Genomic DNA, 20,311 nt, shown 5'->3' on the forward strand with positions numbered 1-20,311 from the left:
CGCATATTCACCGCCCCCGAGGAATTTTGAATTGTGCTTTTGGGTGTAGTACCACAATTTGCCACAACATTCCGGGCAGCACTGAGCTCATGCAGCGTAATTAAGAGCCAGAAGAAGAGGAAGAAAAGCTCCCCTACTAAGCTCCAACAGATAAGATAGAAGACACTCCCGGCTACTATTCGTTTGTGTTGCCGTTCCGTGCATCCCTACGTTTTCTGAGCTGCTTATCCCCACAATGGTCGCGGTTAGGTTGGTAGGCTGGAGCCTCTCCTAGCTACCTTTGGGGAGAACCGAACTGGTCGGCAGCCAAACATTAACACAGACGCGTGCTAAGTTAAATATTCCTGCATGTTTACTGTCAATATTGACATTTGAAGCTAGCGCTAGCAATGTTCCCTCTAATTTTTGACTCATCTGAGCAAACACGCTAAGGCCGTGAGCGCCCCCTTTGGCCACTGTGAGCAACCCAGCTCGGTGTCATCCATTGAATTTATGTGGCTCATTAAAAGTTTCAGATTACATTCCCATCAGAACATTTTTGTGTTTTTGCAAATTTACACTGGAAAATGTCCCCCCACAAAAAAATACATTGCTAACCAAACCACGCCAACTATGAACTATAAATTTGAAATGTCGCTTCCAACTTTGTGTCATTTGTTTTTTTTTTTTTAACCCCACAATGATATCACCGTCTGTTTTTCTTGGCGTAAAATTGAATTATTGCTTGGAGAATGTCTTTAGAAATGCATTTTGAAAGCTGACTAACTAGCTAACGTTTTAGGAGTTAATGTTATGTTGCCTCCTATATTTAAAAATACAGAATTAGCTTTTTGGGAACTGTATCGTCTTCATCTGCCATCAGGCTGTGCCAAGGTGGAATTTTAACATTACACAGCAATCGTAATTACCCCTTTAAGAGCGGAGGGGGCGGAGTCAGGTAAACGAGGAAGTGGAGCGTGTGGCCTGGTGTGGGCTGTCAGCAGTGTGCTGCCGTGATTAAAAATAAAAAAATTAGACGTCACTGCGCTGGATCTCTTTTCATCTGCTCTGAGAGTGCGCGGCAAGTGCGCAAATGCGCAGTTGCGCAGCTTAGCGGGAACATTGAGCGTGACCATACTTTTCCGTTCCGATAGTTCACTGCCAATATTTCTGGTCTCCTTTCACGTTTTCCCACGACGGTACCTGCATTTGAAACAAGCCTACCGTCACTGCATGGCAGTAGCTAGTATGACATTTCCGTATCAATAGTTTAGCCCTGCCCCAATTTTTTTTCCCTGATACGCCGCAGTCAAATTCCGACGCCGCCGTCGAGCGGCGTCGGTAGGGTAAAGGTCGAGTCCCGGCCTGTCGGGTTCGCGGGAGCCGCTGCTAAATGAGCCTCCTTAATGTCAGCTAGGAGGGTAAAAAAATGGGCAATCCCTCAATTTGGCAAGAAGCGGCCCGTGGCAGCAGGCCAAGTGATGGAGTGTGTGTGTGTGTGTGTGTGTGTGAGGCGGGTTTAAGCTTCAGGAAACCTGGTGACCTTTTCTCTGTTTTCTGACGCGCTGACTCGATTGCCCTTTATGAAAATGCTAATAGCGACGAGCGCCTTACAAAACAGGTCCTCCGAGAAGGCCTCCGGCAGGTGAGACCCGCGAAGGCGTGGGCGGGCGCCGCCGTGTCAACTTTTGGGGCGCTTTTTGCAAAAAGTCTCTGCTTTCCACGCGTCAAATTGTGGCCTTTTAAAGGTTTGCGCGCACGCGGCAAAACGGCAACATCTGCGGGGGCCAGATTGCACTTTTACGGCCGCCGAAGAGACCCCCGGAGCCCCTCCCGAGGCCTTGCAAGCGGCTTGTTTGAGCTCCGCATTAAAGGGCAACTCAATTATTTGCTCTTTTATTCATTCAGGGGGCCACAAAAGGTGTGCGGGGCGGCGATAGAGCAGCCTCATTATCTTAATGGAAGACAGAGCGGCTTGATCCCGCCCCCCCCCCCCCCCCCCCCGCGTAACCTTAAAATCAATAGAACCTTAGAGGACATTGGACTCTTTATTAGGTACACCAGCTTCACTATCAAATCAGCAGTAAAACTGTTGGGGTGCTTTGACTTATGAGTGCCAAACCTGTGTGAACGTACTATTTGCTGTTGTTTATTTCCACTCCCAGTGGAAGTTTACTGTAAACCGAAACAAAACAAATGTGCATCTTTTATTCAACCACCCCAGATAACTTTGGCTTACAAAAGTCTACTAGCTTAATGCTAGCACATACCGTAATTTCCGGCCTATTAGCCGTGACTTTTTTTCACGCGCTTTCAACCATGAGGATTATGCGGCGATGCGACTAATTTGTGCTTTTTTTTTTTTTTTTTTCCTAACGGCTTCAGGGGGGCACTCGAGCGGAAAAGGTAAGAGTGAGACCGGTGGAATACATGTGCCGAGGAAGTAACTTTTAACAGTCCGGCCCTGTTAGCGCTGCGCTAGCGTGTTACTGCTGTGTCTCAGCGATTTTTACCAGTATGTGTTTTTTTTTCCGTTTTTTTTTTTTTTTTAAACCGGCCCTAGCGTTAGCGCGGCGGCGCTAGTGTTAGCATGGCGTTAAACTCTTTGCGTACCATCTTTCTTTATAAATTTCTCGTGTTTCAATGTGGGCACTAGCGTCTTTTACACGACTGTGGCCTATGTATGTACCAAATAGTATTTCCTTTACAAATGGACCGTGTGAGGCTTATAACCAAGCTCGCTCCGTAGCCCGGGAATTACGCTAATAGAACATTTTATTGCTGGGCTAATGAAACTAGCATCAATATTGTGGTAGTCTATAAAGCTTTAAAAAATGGATATTTGTGATGTTTACTTTCAAACTCTAGTGTTCACCATTTATATTTCAATTTATCCCTTTTTCTTTCTTTTTTTATAGTACACAATGAACCACAGTTTGTCGCGAGATATGTTGCGTACCCATGATGGATAAAAAAATCTGCACTATATAGTGACAAGGTGGATTTTTAAAAATAGTTTCCATTTACATATTTTGAACGGATTTAAAGGAAATAAAACAAACAAGTCTAAAATTTTGTTTGCTTAGTTATATATATTTGAATTGCTATTGTTTTGAGTCCACGTGCTCACAATCAAGTGAAATAAAAAATCAGCATTAGTCTCAATACGAGATCTCATTTTCATGCATTTTTAATATAAATCAGCTCATTAGATTTGAGTTTTTGAATTTGGTAATGAGGCTAATTAACAAATGCGGCGGCGTTGAACGTAAAGGTCTCGGAAGGTCGCAGTTTAGGCGAGAGAAAACGAGGCACGTAAGGTAGGCGGTGCGGCAATTGTTGAAAAAGCTAATTGGGTCAGCCGGCTCCGGTGGTACTTCACGCTTGGGGGGGGGGGGGGGGGGCGAGGTGTTCGGGCGCGACACAGTGACCTCGTGATGGAATCGCCCAACGAGGATTTGGACTGCCGCCAAACAACCGTTGACCCCGGCCTCGGTCGGAGATGGCGCAAATCCCGAGTACCCGGCGGGTCGGACCATCTGGACCTGCTGCCGCGTGTCACTCTGATGCTTGAACTCAAAACAAACTAAAGCCCCTCCAACATCTGGGTCCGCTTTTTCGTCTGCGTCCTGATCCTATTCATTTTAATCAACTACATAATTGTACTTTAATCAAGAACTGTGTCTCCGTAGACGATCTTCCCCATTCATGGCCTTGAAGTATTTGAGACGTTCGACGTTTTCGGTATCAAGGAAGATTTCGGTGATTCATGGCTGATCCTGTCCTGTGCCAGCCTAAATAAAACAAAAACAAAAAAAACTTCTAGTAAGATCAAATAAATGATCAGTTATTCTCCTTTTGTTTGGTTAGTCGGTTCACAAGGCTAGCTAGACGAAATTTTTCAGATGGCCCAAAGCCCAAGAACGATTGAAAATCCCGTCTTCCTTTTCGTTCCTTCATTTAAGCCAAGGCCGTCTTTGGCAGCCCGAGTTGATTGAAAATCATAAAAATGGAAGTTAATAGTGCCTGAGGCTACAATAACGTGGCTGGAAGGCAATCAATCATAACCCGTTATGACTTCACTGTCGTCATTTTGTTTTGTTTTCGCTTTACGGTGAAGTCCGTCAAGAAAAGAAAAGCGAGCGTCCAGGTTCGACCGAGATGGTTTCTCCCGCCGATCTAGATATTGACATTTTGTCCTTGTCCCTCGGGACCCGGTCACCCACCTCGGCCGTACATTCTTTCGTCGCAAAAAAAAAAAAAAAAAAAAAATGCTCTTGTTCACGGCGAGCGAAAAAGGATAAAGGTCACGCGCCGTATTATTACCAAGCAGGCTCTCTTCTCGACCTAACATTTACACGGCGGCGAGGAAGGGGAACGTCTATCCGGAAGACTCTGCGGCTTTACACTTCGTAGTGTATTAAAAGACGGATGGCTGGGAGTAAGGGATTAGCGTAGCTCGACCTCTTTATGAAGACAAAAGGCCGCCCGAGGTGGGTGGCGGCTTAATCCTAATGTTCCGTGTTCCGATGCGTGTAGTCCACGAGGGTCAACTTGTGAGCTCCGGAATTCTGGTTCCCGACGCGCCGCGTGCGGGATGACGTTAGGCCTCCGGGATGACTAATTCTGGGTTTGATTCAGCAGGCCACTTAGCAGCTTTCCCGCCATCATTAGAGCGGGCTGAGGCACGACGGCAGTTCGTATCCTCAAATAACCGACGGCGCTCCGACACGAGCCTCGCTGCGATGAAATGCTTTGAAAATAACTGGTGGCGTTTGGAAGCGTTTCTTCTTTCGACAACCTTTGGGTTTTCCTCTTGAATCCAGAAAACCTGATCGTTTATATCTACTTTCTTTATTTTTTTGGAACTAAGTAACTGACTGGCTGACGAACGATGGCTCTTACTAGCTACCACATTAGCTTCCGAACTCACAACTAACTGACTGACCAACTAACCAACAAAAGACCAACCTAACTAATTAACTAACTGATTGACCCGTCATCTTGATTGCTCAAGTATGATTAACCGACTGACCAAACTAAATAATGGACCGACTAACCTACCTAACAATTTGTCTCACTATGTTGTTGTTGTCTCTAACCGAGGGACTGACTAACCAACTAATGAACAACCCAACTAGTGATTTCACTATCTTGCTTGAACTGACAGAATTCCAGACTAACCAACTGAAGAGCTACCTAACTAGCTGACTAACCTACGTAACAATTGGTCTCACTATCTTGCTTGCTTACTTATGACTAACCGACCTCTCTAACCTAGGGACTGACTAACCAATTAATGACCAACCCAACTAGTGATTTCACTACCTTGCTTGAACTGACAGACAGAGTTCCAGACTAACCACCTGAGGATCTACCTAACTGGCCGACTAACCTACCGAACAATTGGTCTCACTTTCTTGCTTACTTATGACTCACCAACTTCTCTGAGGGACTGACTGACCAACTAATGACCAACCCATCTAGTGATTTCACTATCTCGCTGGAACTAACAGAGTTCCAGACTAACCAACCAAGGAGCTACCTGAATAGTTGTAAGACTAATCCTGTTAACTCACAGATGGATGATGGTCCGGGCTAACTCACGACAACCAAGCTAATCAACTCACTTACCTAGGACTGACTGGCCTTACTAACTAGCTAAATAAATTGAACGTTTCTCATGACCGACTTCCATCCTTAGGACCACCCTGACTGACCGACTGACCAGTTAGAAACCGACCAATCAGTAAATGACAAATTCTGACCCCACCCTCCACATAAACGCCTCACTTAAGTTAACGGCCTGCTATTAATAGCCTGAACGCAACGCGACTGGTCAGAGCTGCGTTGAGCGAACTCGTTCCGGGCCGAGCGTCAGGCAGATTTGAAAGACGATAGCTTCACTTGGGAAGGAAGCGGCTGGAGTGAGGATGATGCGGCGGGAGAGGAGGTTTTGGGGTGAAAACGTCGAAATGGTAACCTAATTGCTTCCTCGATCGATGCTCATCCCGCGGCCGGCGGAGGGCGGCGCTCTGATTGACTCAACGGTTGTTTTTGCTTTCTGCTGCAAATCTCCCAGCACACCACATCACAAGCATGACTCCACGTTTGTCGGCAGAGGTTTACACCAGACAAACGATTGCCGAAATGTCACCTCGATACATTTCTGTGGATCTAAAAAAATAAGATAAAAAATTACGGGGAGGGAATTGCTAGCGCGTTTGTACACGTCGACGCTCCACGATAGCAAATACGTCAGCGCGGGATTACGAAGCGGATCGGTCGTAAAAGCACGGCGGAAAATACGTGGCCTCCCCCTCGCAAGAGTGCTAATATTTCATCACATTTTGATGACATTTTAGAACTGCGGCGCCTCGTCCTTGAAACTCTCGATCTTTATCTAGCAACAGAAAACATAGAGCAGTGGTGGGCATTGTTTCTTTTAAAGGAGGTCCCAATGGACTCTGGTCAACCATTTTCATTCATAATAATGGTACTCACACGTCTGGTATTACGAGTACTCTCGCGCCTACTGCTCAGATTCACAGTACTTCACCCACTCCGTTTCCTGCGACGTACTCCTATTAATACGTCTCTCCCACCTACTCTTCCCGAGACTCCGACTACAAACAATAGGCAAGGTTTTCTTTGGTTTTTTTTTTTTGGTTTTTGTTTTTTTATTACCAGACAAGAACCCGACCGCTCTCCTCTTGGGCCCCCCCCCCCACCCCCGCTCCTTATTTTCTCCTCAATATTTCATGCCGTCCCAAGTGCATCTATTCTCGGTATATTTCGGCGTTTCTCCTCCCGGCGGTCACAGCAGAGTTGAGCCGCAAGCCTTCAGGATTCTGCATTTGCATCCTAACACCAAGTGATTTTTTTTTTGTTTGTTTGTTTTTGTTTTTAAATCTCACGTCACAGCTCTTCAGGCCCAAAGTGGACAGTACGCGCCATCCGGTTCGGTCCTCCCCGCCCCCCCAAGGCGCTTTCTCCGGTGCATTTCATCTCTTAAGAGCCCCGTTCTTGATTGCCGGGCAGATGACATTATCCTCCTCCGCCCGCGTCATCACAATTAGATTAGCCATTTGCAACTGCGGTTAAGTGCGGGCGGCACTCGAGGGGACAAAATGATGGACGCCCCGCGCCCTCAATTCGGGGCAGGACTCTTTCAGGTCCCTAATACGCCTCCATTTCCCCCCTAATGCGTCGGCGTCCTTGTGCCTCCTTTTGGCCGCTTCTTGAACCTTCCCCCTCTTGATTCATGAACTTTTCGTTTTTCTGCCGTGCCAGCAAACCGATGGCATGGCCCCCTCCGGGGTTGGCCTTATTCCTTACTCACCTCCGCGGAAAGGGTGCCATTAAGGGATCGTAACAGAGGTTCTGGAATTGACAAAACGGTTTCGAATCGATTAGTGGCATTGTGACCTCGAAACTCGCAAGGCCACGTCTTGTTATGCTCAGCAGTGCTCTGAAAGTGATTTTGACTGCATATAAATGTGATTGTTATGCCGCACATAGCTTGGAGTAATTTTGACTGCCAAAGTGCGTGATTGTTATGTTGCACACAGTTTTGACCCCACAAGTATGCGACTGTTCCACCACGCACGGCTTTAAGAGTAATTTTGCCTACACCAGCGTCCGATTGTCGTGTCGGACTGAGCTTTGAGAGAGATTTTGTTAGGTCACCCGTAGCGCCGAGTGACTTTTGACAACACATTTACGAGTTTGTCATGCCACGCGTTGCTCTGAAAGTGAGTTTCAGGACGTAAACGTCTGATTGTTAGTCCGCGTACAACTTTCAGAGTGATTATGACTACAGGTCTCACGTACTGTAGCTCTGAGGGTGATTGTTTTGACACCAGCATTATGAGATTGTTATGCCGCACATAGCTTTGAGTAATTTTGACTGCCACAGTGCGTGATTGTTATGTTGCACACAGTTTTGACCCCAGAAACATGTGACTGTTCCACACAGCTTTAAGAGTAATTTTGCCTACACCAGCGCCCGATTGTCATGTCGGAGTTAGTTTTGAGAGAGATTTTGACCTCACAAGCACGTTTGTTGGGTCACCCATAGTGCCGAGTGACTTTTGTCATGCCATGCGTTGCTCTGACAGGGAGTTTCACGACGTAATCGCGTGATTGTTAGTCCACGTACAGCTTTCAGAGTGATTATGACTACAGGTCACACGTACTGTAGCTCAGAGAGTGATTGTTTTGACTGCAGGATTATGTGATTGTTATGCCACGCGTAGCTCCCGACCCCGCTTGTTATGCCAAAGATGGCTCGGAGAGGGATTGTTTCGACAACTTGCGTGCGACCGTCATGCCACGCATAGCTTTGAAAGTGACTGTTGACGAAACAACTGTATGATTGCCGGGCAATACAGCGTTAGTTACTTATTGTGCTGCAATTGTTGTAACGTCATTTATGAACTGTTGCTGTAAAGTAATTTCTAGAGAAACTCAACCAATCTTTAGTTTTTTTGACCAGCACTCATCCTGGGCTGAACCCAAGTAAAACGAGTGAACCACTGCACCGTTGGCGACTAATTCCATCGCAGGGAGTGCAAAAAAAAAAATGTAGAAGATGAAGGGAGGTGCGGCACGGGACAGAAATACATTTTTTTTTGGGGTCGTTATTTGAAAACACGCTCATTTGTCTCCATCTGTCGTGACTTCAAAAGGCCGCAGTCGTCGCGTCTGCCGCCGCCGTTGTTATTTTTTGCCACTTTCGCTTTTGCTTAATATTCAAAGTTTGACATTTAGCGAGAATTGCGGGGCGAGTAAAATAAATCATTGTTTTGCGGCGGCACCGCCAGACGTCGAGCTCAATCAACAGAGCGTTAATGAACATTAAAAAAAAAAAAACAGGAAGAGATTAGCGCCGGAAATGAGCGATAACAACGAGGGGGAATTGAGGAAGCCCGCCGAGCTGCGAGGATTCCCCCCCCCCCCTTCCTCCCCCCGTCCCCTTTGTCAATATTGCTTACGCAGAATGAAGTCCGTCAAGTAATCAATAGCCAGTCAAGGATAGGAAGAGCCGAGGCTGATTGATGATGGCCAATTATCTGCATAATAAACACGCCGGCCTGCTGCCCGGTGTCTATGAATCCGTCCCGCGGTGAAAGGTGAAAGCGTTTTGGGGGGGGGGGGGGGTGACCGAGTACCCGGCGTCCACCAGCCGCCTCGCATATGCGAAGAACAAATGTCTTCAATAACTTATGACACTGGCATCGCTTCACCGCCGTGCACAAAAGCGCACGTCATAAATATGCATCCGCCGGCCTCCGCCGCTTTTTCGCCGGGTCCCGGAAAACATATTAAATGTCACTCTCCATAATTTCATCTGGCGAAAGGAAGACATCATCAGTTTGCAGGCAAATGGCGCAATACGCGCCGTATATATATATATAATATATATATATATCGTATTATTTATATATATATATATCTGTCACTAGCCTTCTGCGGGGGGAGGTCGATGAAGAGAGTGACAAATGTCACCGCGGCGGAACGGAGGGGAGTCAGCCGTACGCGGCGGGACGAAGCGGGGAGGGATGATACTGTGGTCCGTCGCCACGGCAACTGGCCCGGAGGGGTCCCGGAAGAGTGCTGACGAAAACAACCCGTGAATGTGGCAAAACGGGAGATGAGGACGAGACGGTGGTCGTCGGGGTAGAAAGTGCGTCAAAAACGGGGTTAGGGTTACTCTTGCCTCAATTCTGCACTCACAAGTCAAAGCAAAAAGTGGCCCGAACCACGACTCGTATCTCAAAAAGCCGTGCGTATTTACTTGAATAATAAAAGCTATGTTTTTTTTTTTTTTTTTTAAATATATGAAATGATGGTTTGGGCGGCACGGTGGCTCAGCTGGTAAAAGCGTCGGCCCTCACGGTTCTGAGGACCCGGGTTTGATCCCGCCCTCGCTTGTGTGGAGTTTGCATGTTCTCCCCCCGTCCCTGTGTGGGTTTTCTCCGGGTGGGCACTCCGGTTTTCCTCCAACATTCATTGGACACTCTAAATTGCCCCTGGGTGCGATTGTGAGTGCGTCTGTCTCGATCTGCCCTGCGACTGACTGGCGACCAGTTCACGGTGTAGTCCGCCTTTCGTCTGAAGCTAGCTGGGATAGGCAGCGTGCTGTAGCGCTCTCTCGTGACCCTTGTGAGGATAAGTGGCTTGGATAATGGATGGATAGAAATAGTTTCACATCTGCCCTCTCCAGAAATGTAGATTGCCTTAGTTTTCATGTCCAAATGCACGGAAGAGCGTCAGTTCTCACGTTTCCTTCGGGTGGGAGAGACCCAGGTGAGAATGTTCCGTTCCCGTTTTGTGCCCACAGTTATTATTATTATTATTTTTTTTTTTTCCACCCGCTCTGCGCCGCGCCGCTCTCGCGGAGTCCGCTTTACCCCGAAATGACAGTGACGATCGTCCCCCGCTGACATTATTCCAGAAAAAAAAAAAAAAAAGACTTTTGCCAGATAGGAAATTGGCCGACTTAATGAAACCCAGGCAGGTTCTTAATATTTGGAATTAAGCGGGATATTAATATGGCAGGGCTGATAGGGTGGTTTGAAGCACTGGAGGCGGAATTAAACAGGTTAATTAAAGTCTCCAAATACGCCCAACCGCCGTTTCTATTCCGCTACTGAGCATGTGGCTGTGCAGTTTATCCCATTAGCCGATAATTATAGCAATCCAAACCTTAGCTAACCTTCAGCCAAGAACAGTATTAGTGTGGCGGATCGGCGCTGGAATTTCCCATTTTCTCAAATGTCCCGAAAATGGAAATTCCAGAGTAACTTTTTGTTCACCCCGTTTGGTTGCCGTCATCTCGGCCCCACGCCCGTAAAGTTTTGACGCGAACCGAGAGCCGCGCCGCGCGACGTTGGTGAGTGTGACGTTACCACGGCGACCGGAGGCCTCAACAAACAAGGCGGCGGAACGCCCGACCCGGCGTCGATGCGAGCCGCGAGTAATAAAACGGAGCAAGCAGACAATGGAACACGCGTCGGCGATCCGGCTCCTGTTGAATCATTAATGCGCCTCCAGATTGAGCCCGGGCCCGGTCTGCTGCTTCACAGCCGGGCTGACAGGTGGCGGCCCGTAGTAGCGAGCTGGGATCCATGAGCGAAAAGGGGTCAAAGGGGCACGACACACCTTCATTCGCAGGAAAAGGAACGGTCAAATTATTGCTTTCCGAGAGCAGTCGTAAGTGTTTGTTGCAGCGGCAGGTTCAGCAGTTTCCGGTCGTGTCGCGTGCAGAGAAAAACGAAGGAAACGTTGGTTGTTGTGATCTTCTTTGGTTCAATCCGATCGTTTTGTGCAGAAAAAAAAAAATGCAACTTTCTCATGTAAATGGAATGCGACGTATAAATTGGATCGAATGCGCCCACAGTGCACTCGCATGGGATACATATCTGACTTATTATAGAGCTGGTGCACGTGACGTCACCGTTTTCACGGCGCCATATTGCAGGTCAAAAAAGGGCTGCTCGACAGTGTTGGGGGCATTTGAACCGGAGCAGAATATTCACAATACCCGAGACTCGTTGTGCTGTTGGTTGTTACAACAGGTGAGACAGATATTCAAAGAGATCATTCTATGGAATACCAGATGAAAAGACGGGAAAATACCGATGGATTTCGGCAATTGAACGTGATGGATGGTGCCCAACCAGATACACATGACCGCGTAGCGATCACTTCACTTCAGGTAGGAATTATTCTTCTCAATCTCAAATTCCCAAGAAGTATTTATAATGCCAAGGTGGAAAATTTGTATTAAGAAAAAAAAAAAAAAAACACAGGCAGTTGTCTCCAACATACACGGAAGCGTGTTGTGGCCACACGTGAATCTTCGGTAGACCTCTCCCCGACAGACTTTTTTTTTTTGGTTTGTTTTCTAATATGCATTTTTCTCAAATGAGTCCAATGCGTATTTAAAAAAAAAAAAAGGAAATAAACCGTTGGTCACACAAAGGTTTATGTAGGTTAACGTGCGGCCGCAACACGCTTCCGTGTACGGAGGAGTCGTCTTATTTTTCTTCACGCGTTGTTCTCAAATGAGCCAACTTGGCATTATAAGTACTTCTAAGTTCACGAGGCGTGTCCCCCTTTGAGAACAGACCCAGTATTTGCATGTGTCCAGACTTTTCTACCCTTTCAAACTCTTTTGTGTAAATCTCGACGACTTACTCACTAGAACCAGTCGTCCAAGACAAGCGGAAGCGGGCTAACCGTCCAATTTTTTTATCGGCGAAAACGTCAACTTCTGCATTAAATACGGGTCCTATATGGCGAGTTTATCTAATTTTTCCGCGTACCTTCGTTTATTATCACCTTCTAAATGTTTAACGGCATCGGACAAAACTCTGGGCGTCGTGTTATGACACGTATTTTCGCGTCGTCTCCAACCGACTTAGCATTGAGCAATGCTTTACTTGGCCGGTCACGTGACTTTGGTGATGTAGGTGCTCGAGCTCTATAGTACGAAAAGAGGCCTGGGTATTATATATTAAAAAAATATATATATATATTTAAAAAAAATCACGGTTCTACTGTTCAAACGGGGTGAAAAAAAAAAAACAGTTTGGGCAAAAACAGGTGCAGTAACATGAGTTGTAATGTGACTGGTTCATTCCAAAACGTCGCATCCCAGTTATAAGAAGTGGTGTGTGAAATTTGTGTAACATGCATGGGCGTGTGTGTGTGTTTATGTGATGATTAAAAAAAAAAAAAAAAAAATAGTGCGTGAGGCGCGCGTGCGACGCGTATGAATGCGCCTTTGTGCGCGTCCGCGCGCGTATGCGAAGGCAACGGACACGTGGGTGCACCGAGAGGGCGTGTCGGCGGCGCGCGCGCACCCAGCCCAGTGTCGGCGGCGCCGCTGAACGGAACGGAGGCAGTCGGCCAGGCAGGTAGCGGCTGAGCTCCTCCGCAAAGCCGCCGCAGCAGACGTCCACCCGGTCGATTCGTGGACCCGTCGTGGGGGGCGGGGGCGGGATAAAATCCCCCACGTGGCGCCAAAGTGGAGAGACCCGTCGTCGGCATGGCGTTGGACTTGAACAACACGTAACTCGGATGCGGTGAACTGTTGTGCAAAGTGTCCGGCCGGAGGATTATTCTTGGCGTCGGCGTTTCCCGGTCCTCCTCCTCCTCCGACGACGACGATGATGACGGCGGCCGTGGCGACGTTCTCCCTCAGCATCATCACGCTGGTGCTGTCCAACTTGGAGCCGTCCACGGGCAGCAACCGCCATGCGGTGTACTGGAACAGCTCCAACCTGCTGTAAGTGCGGCGCGCGCGCCCCCCCCCTCCCCCCCCCCCCCTTTTCACTTCACTCATCGCGTGGGTGGGTGGTGCTCTTTGTTTGTCACAGCGGCGGTCCACCATTCACGTCTGCCTCGAGAAATAAGAGGCGCGCCGATTTTTATGCACGGCGGTGGGCGAACCTCAGGGGCTCGGGCAAACGGGCGCGCCCCCCCGTCCGCAGCGTTTGCGACGACGGGGCGCGACGTTCATCAAAAAAAAAAAAAAAAAAACCCGAGTCGAGACCGTCCTCGAAATCAGGTTGGATCAGTCAGAAGCTTGGTTCGGTTTGATCGGTTGAAGCCAAAAGTTGAGGCTGGAGGATGCGTTCAGGGTTCAAATTCTGTTTCAAAACCGCTTCTGAAAACCATTTGAACTGAGAAAGGAGAAAATTATTTCACGTTACAATCCGCATATACAAATTGGTACGCGCAGTCCATAAATTGCAGTTCACTTGTTTTGAACTTCGAAGTCGAATACATTCGTTTATTTTCTTGTCAGCATTTTTTGTGAGTGACTATTTCAACTTTGAAACTGTCGTCGCGGCGTCGGCCCCGCTCGGCGGCGTCCCTGCTCGGATTTAGGCCCGGGCTCGGGCCCGGCGCGCTCCGTACGCGCGAGGCGTGTCTCCGGAAGTCCGATCGAGCGCACCGCGGCGAGATCGATGCGGACTTTGCCGCCTTTGTCTCCTCATTATCCCGTCGCCGGTTCTCGCGTTCTTTTATCCGCTCTCCTCAGACAACCTCAATGGAACCCCCTTCGCGCACCCCCCCCCCCCCCGCCCCATCTTGCGTCCATTTGTATTCGCCTCCTATCTTCTGCTTCCATCTCATACTTGCTTATTTTCTTGGACGCCCCCCCAGTCCTCCTCGTCTCAAGCCAGACGGGCCGTCCCTCTCAATTCCCTTTTCTTTTAATTTCCTGCTTCTCATTACCAAAAGCTCCATCTGCTCCCTGCAAACCTCCTCAACTACTCAGCCGGGAGTACAAATACAGCAGATGATTCATATTAGGGATCGTCTGAAAGCTGCCGGCGCTCCGTTATGGATCGACGGAACCTCCCAATTAGGGATTTTGAAGGGAAACTGTCTCTCCAAAAGACACCCTTTCGTTTGAAGTTCTAGTAACATTTTAGCACTTGTAGATCCTGCAACTACAAGTTCCTCTCTGGGTTTTTTGCGCGTTTACAGTACAGCATGAAAGTACTGAGTAGACCCCGCCTAAGGCTGGAGCACGCATTTGAACCCTCGACTTCTAAACTGCGACGCCGATCTGCTAACCGGTAACCACGGTGTGCGATACAATTTAAAATAATACATGTTTGGGAAAGGTACAATCCATCTTTACAAGTTCTCGCACTTAGAAATCATGAAGGGGTCTGAAATTTTCATCGTAGGTGCATGTCCACCGTGAGAGAGATCAACTAAAAAGAAAAATCCAGAAATCACAATCTATGATTGATTTTTTTTTAACGATTTATTTGTGTGATACAGCTGCAAATAAATATTTGAACACCTGAGAAAACCAATGTTATTTGGTATAGTTGCCTTTGTTTGCAATTACAGAAGTCAAATGTTTCCTGTAGTTGTTCACCAGGTTTGAGGGATTTCGGCCCAGTCCTCCACACAGATCTTCTCTAGATCAGACAGGTTTCTGGGCTGTCGCTGAGAAACATAGAGTTTCAGCTCACTCCAAAGATTCTCTGTTGGGTTTAGGTCTGGAGACTGGCGAGGCCACGCCAGAACCTTGATATGCTTCTTACGGAGCCAGTCCTTGGTTTTCCTGGCTGTGTGCTTCGGGTCATAAAAGAGGAAAGAGGTTGTTCCCCAAAATCTCACAAAACATGGCCGCGGTCATCCTCTCCTTTATACAGCGCAGTCGTCCTGTCCCATGTGCAGGAAAAAAAAAAACCCAAAGCATGATGCTACCACTCCCGTGCTTCACAGTAGGGACGGTGTTCTTGGGAGGGAACTCATCATTCGTCTTCCTCCGAACACGGTTGGTGGAATTATGACCAAATAGTTCCATTTTGGTCTCATGTGACCACAAAACCTTCTCCCGTGACTCCTCTGTATCATCCAAAGGGTCCTTGGGCAATTCAAGACGGGCCTTGACTTGTGCTGGTTTAAGCAGGGGAACCTTCCCTGCCGTGCATGATTTCAAACCACGACGTGGTCCCAGCTCTTTTCAGGTCATTGACCAAGTCCAGTCGTGTAGTCCTGGCCTGATTCCTCACTTTTCTAAGGATCATTGAGACCCCACGAGGTGATATCTTGCACGGGGCTCCGCTCGGATTGAGTTTGACCGTCACGTTTAGCTTCTTCCATTTTCTAATGATTGGACCTTTTTTCACCAAGCTGCTTGGCAATTTCTCCGTCCGGAGTTGTCCAATTTTGTCTCTGGTCTGGACAGCTCTTTGGTCTCGGCCATGTCACGAGTTTGAGTCTTACTGATTGTATGGGGTGGACGGGTGTCTTTATGCAGCACATGGAGTCCAGGTGGACTTTTAAAGGCGGACTAACAGGTCTTTGAAGATCGGAATTCCAGATGATAGACAGGTGTTCAAATACTTATTTGCTGCTGTATCACACAAATAAACCGTTAAAAAAAAATCACACATTGTGATTTCTGGATTTTTCTTTTGAGATGATCTCTCTCACGGTGGACATGCACCTAGGATGAAAATTTCAGCCAACTTGCAATATAGCAGGGTGTTCGAATACTTATTTTCTTCACTGTACTTCAACTTCTCATCGTTTGGAAATGGAAACAAATTGGAGAACGTGCGGCGTTCCGATTGGAAGTTCCGCCGTCTTTGAAGAGGAGGATGGTTTTCCGCTTGTCCTCGGCCAAATTAGCGTCTTTTTGTTCCCGTACAAGGTGGCATTAAATATCCAGCGCGTCCACCCGATCTGTCGATTTTAATTAGTCGTTCCGCGGCGTCGAAAGCGGGGTATTGTCGCCTCGCGCCGCCGTTCATCACGCCGTTTTTGTGGCGCCGGTTCGACATTTATACGGCGAGGCGATAAAGGAAGCGCTCGCGTTAATGAAACCGGCGAGAAGGGGCACTAAAATAATGCAAAAAAAAAAAAAAAAAAGTGACCCACTTTGCACCAAAAGTAGACAAATCCTGGGAGGTTATGTGGGGAAATAAAAATGGCCTTCAAGATTTCAAAAAAAAAAAAAAAAAAGTTCTTTGGTGAGGGGCCCCCCCCCCTGAAGTCCTCCTATGTTTAACGATGCAGCTCCTTACACCCCCCCCCACCCCCACCCCGTCACCTCGGTTCTGTTCAGAGATACAAACTCCAGGGCGCCGGAATCGAGGCCATGGAAGGCCAAAAAAAAAACAAAAAAAAAAAAAAAGGGAAAGCGAGAGAGGCCTCGAGGGCCAAACACCAGTCGGGGACTTCGCGTTTGAGCCCGCGGCGCAGCGGCCCGGCGGCGCGCCGGCCGAGCGCGGACGGCTCCGGCGCAGCTGCAAGAAATGAGATCGCCGCGATGCCAAGCTGCGCGTGCCAACGTGGCGAAAATGGCTTTTTATGATAACGAGCAGCCGGCAACCGCAAAAAAAGCCGCATTGACACGCTGTGTGCTCTTTTGATGTCATTTTTTTTTTTGGGGGGGGGCTTTTGTAGCTTTCAATTGCTGCATTTTCTACCTTGAGTTCCAGAAAAGGTGACTTTTTTGGGTATTGAGGAGAAGGTGGTACTTCTCTCGGCAAGTACGGTCGGGTACCTCAACGTACGATCTTAAAAATTTGACCGACAAGCACTCGGTGAGGAACAGCGAACGTCGTAATCGTGAACAAGTCTCGGAAGAAGTAGCGATGCCCGGTAGAAGTTTGCAGTCAAAAGTTACTACAAAGAGAATTTCACGTTATGTAACTGAAGCGTTTTTTTTTTTTTTTGCCTGACAGTCTGGGAAGCAGGGTGCAGGTGGAGGACCGATTAGAAAGATGGAGGCACGCACCACCGGAAAGGAGAGGAATGAAGATTAGCCCAAGTCAAACGGAATGAGAGGGGGACGAGCGGTGGCTCCGGGGAGAAGAGATAGCGAGGGTGGATGACTTCAAATACTTGGGGGGGGGGGGGGTCGACAATCCAGAGCAACGGTGAGCGGGGTAAGGAAGTGAAGAAACGGGTCCGAGCGGGGTTGCAACACTTGGCGGAAGGTGTCCGGTGTTCTATGTGACAGAAGAATCTCCGCGAGGACGAAGGGAAAAGTCTGTAAAACAGTGGCCAGGTCGGCCGTGATGTACGGACTCGAGACGGTGGCCCGGAAGAGACAACAGGAAGCGGAACTGGAGGGAGCAGAAATGAAGATGTTGAGGTTCTCGCTCGGAGTGAGCAGGTCGGATAGGATTAGAAATGAGCTCATTGGGGGGACATCAGAAGTCGGATCTTTTGGAGACGAGTTTTGAGAGTTCAGACTTGGATCGTTTGGACATGTCCGGAGGCGAGAGAGTATACTCATATTGGTCGAAGGGTGCTGAGGATGGAGCTGTCAAGGAAGAGAGAGAGAGAGAGAGGGAGAGGAAGACCAAAGTAAAGGTTGATGGATCTTGTGAGGGAGGACATGAGGAAGATTAGATGGAAAAAGATGACACGCGGTGGCGACCCCTAATCGGGACAAGCCGAAAGGAAAAGAAGTAGTCTGGAAACACCATAGATTGGCTAGCAAAACTGGAATAATGCGGGAGTAGCAAACCTTTAAGTGACGGTTATTTGAAGTAGCAACACACGCAAACAAAACATAACGCTACTCAAAAACCGTGTACTTTATTCTGTACGAAAATTAACTAAATTACTTCATTTTCGTTGTGTCAGTTTTGCAGCTCAGCTGTGACAATCTTCTATGTTTCAAGTGCCCTTTATGCGTTATACCGCCCCCTGGTGCTCAACGCTTTATGTCAGTTTTATTACAAACTTCACCTGGGAGCGATGAGCAGCCTGAAGTAACCGCGTCGGGAATGTGCCTTCATATGTGATATGATATTCTCTAAGGAATACTGTGAATGATTTTTAGAATAGTTTTCATTTACACCGAACATGCGATAAATGGGGGTTTAGTGTAATTTTTTTTTTTTTTTTGTTGTTGCTGAAAAAGCGAGGCCTGCATGAGTCAAAGACGTACTGCAGCCGGGGGTGCTTTGATTATCGCCAAGGTCCGTCGCTGGCCAACTTGTTACAGATGTCCCCTCTAATGGCTGACGGAGGCGGGAAAACACACACATACATACGCATAAATCATCTCGCGTCGGAGTCCAAGTGCCAATTAGAGGGGGAGATGTGGAACATCTTGGGCGCATGCTAGCCCTGGGTGGGCGGGTGTTTTGGGTGGGGGCCTCAGCCCCCCCAATGTGGCATTTCCGGCGGTTCCCACTCTGTTTGAGCTAAGCTAGCGCATTAAAAAGCAAAGTTATGAACTGTTTTAATTTCACAACGTGTACCTCTCTTAGTTGGATGTTTAGTTTGACAGTAAACTTCAACTGGGTGTGCGGCGAAACGGCTTCTTCATTGTTCTTGAGCTGCCAAACTTGAATACGTGAGTTAGTTAGTTAATAACTAGTTAGCTAGCTAGTTAGTCCATCCACTACTGCCATAGACCACTCTTGTCTCAAGTCTGCACGACTCGTATCTCAAAAAGCCGTGGGTATTTACTTCAATAATAAAAGCCATGTTTTTTTTTGATATTTGAAATGATGGTTTGGGCGGCACGGTGGATCAGCTGGTAGAAGCGTCGGCCCTCACAGTTCTGAGGACCCGGGTTCGATCCCGGCCTCGCTTGTGTGGAGTTTGCGTGTTCTCCGCCGTGCCTGCGTGGGTTTTCTCCGGTTTCCCCCCACATCCCAAAAACATGCAACATTCATTGGACACTCTAAATTGCCCCTAGGTGTGATTGGTCGTTTGTCTCATTGTGCCCCTCCAATTGGCTGGCGACCAGTTCAGGGTGTACACCATCTCCTGCCCGTTGAGAGCTGGGATAGGCTCCGGTACTCCCCAGCGACCCTCGTGAGGATAAGCGGCAAAGATAATGGAAGGATGGATGGAAAATGATGGCTTGATTGAACATAATTACATTTATTGTTGTCAAAAGAGGAAAAAGCTTGAAAAGAGATTGCACAGTAAGAGAGCTCTCGCCCGTATTCTCTGTTTTTCTTTGAGTCCAGCGCCGGTTCCGGGCGAGTCAGAAGTCTCCATAAATACATAAAAAAAATTAATCACTCCTTCAAACCAAATGCCATCTTTTCTAATGGATTTAACTTTTGGAAAAAAAAAAAGTCATTTTGCTCCCACCGGGACGGAGGAGCCCGGGAAGCGAGATTGAAAAGGTGCCAAACATTTCTGGGCTAAATCACTTTTTTTTTTTTTTTTTCTCCCCCGTTCGCCGCTCGGCTGAGATGAAAGACCGGAGCCCGGATGAATGGAAACACGTGAGAATTGATATGAACACTTGGAAATCCAACCTTTACTTTTGTCATGGTTTCGCGGTTACTGTACGTGAGTTGTAAACCGGTATAAAATGTCAAAATCTCCAGCGAATTCTCCGTGATAAGAACAACAACAATAAGAAAAAAAAGACAAAAATTTCATTTGGTAATTTTTTTACACTTTTTTTTTTCCCCACCATGCAATCCACTGTTAATTTTTAGTTCTCATTTATTTTTTTTAAAAAAAGGCAATTTTTAGTTATTTAAAAAAAGTAGTTCCTAAATAATTTTACATTTTATTTTAGTAATACTACTACTCCTAATTATTATTATTTTAATAATAAATAATATAATACAAAATCATAATAATAATTAATTTTGTTACCTTTGTGTTGCTTTTTTTAAAAGCAAACATTTCATTTGGGGAAAAAGTATTTAAAAAGTATTATTCATGTATCAAAAAATGAAAAGCACTTATTCCCAAGCTACACATAACTTTGTTTTACAAAGGTCTGCTCACTGAACGCAAAATGCCATAGACAGGCTAACAAAACAAGCACCGATGGAGCTGCGTTATTATCAAG

The 20,311-nt window shown here is 47.3% G+C and overlaps 1 protein-coding gene across 1 annotated transcript in view; it reads left to right on the forward strand.

Moving 5' to 3' along the window:
* The window catches only part of efna3a (ephrin-A3a), an 83,251-nt gene that overhangs the window by 22,232 nt on the left and 40,708 nt on the right, over positions 1-20,311 (forward strand). The window contains exon 2 of the mRNA XM_061818020.1: positions 13,092-13,276. Coding sequence (XP_061674004.1) covers positions 13,158-13,276 — 119 coding nt within the window. The 5' untranslated portion in view covers positions 13,092-13,157. The remainder of the gene's footprint in view (positions 1-13,091; positions 13,277-20,311) is intronic.

The sequence above is a fragment of the Syngnathoides biaculeatus genome, chromosome 1, assembly GCF_019802595.1.
Source record: "Syngnathoides biaculeatus isolate LvHL_M chromosome 1, ASM1980259v1, whole genome shotgun sequence".
Taxonomy (NCBI): domain Eukaryota; kingdom Metazoa; phylum Chordata; class Actinopteri; order Syngnathiformes; family Syngnathidae; genus Syngnathoides; species Syngnathoides biaculeatus.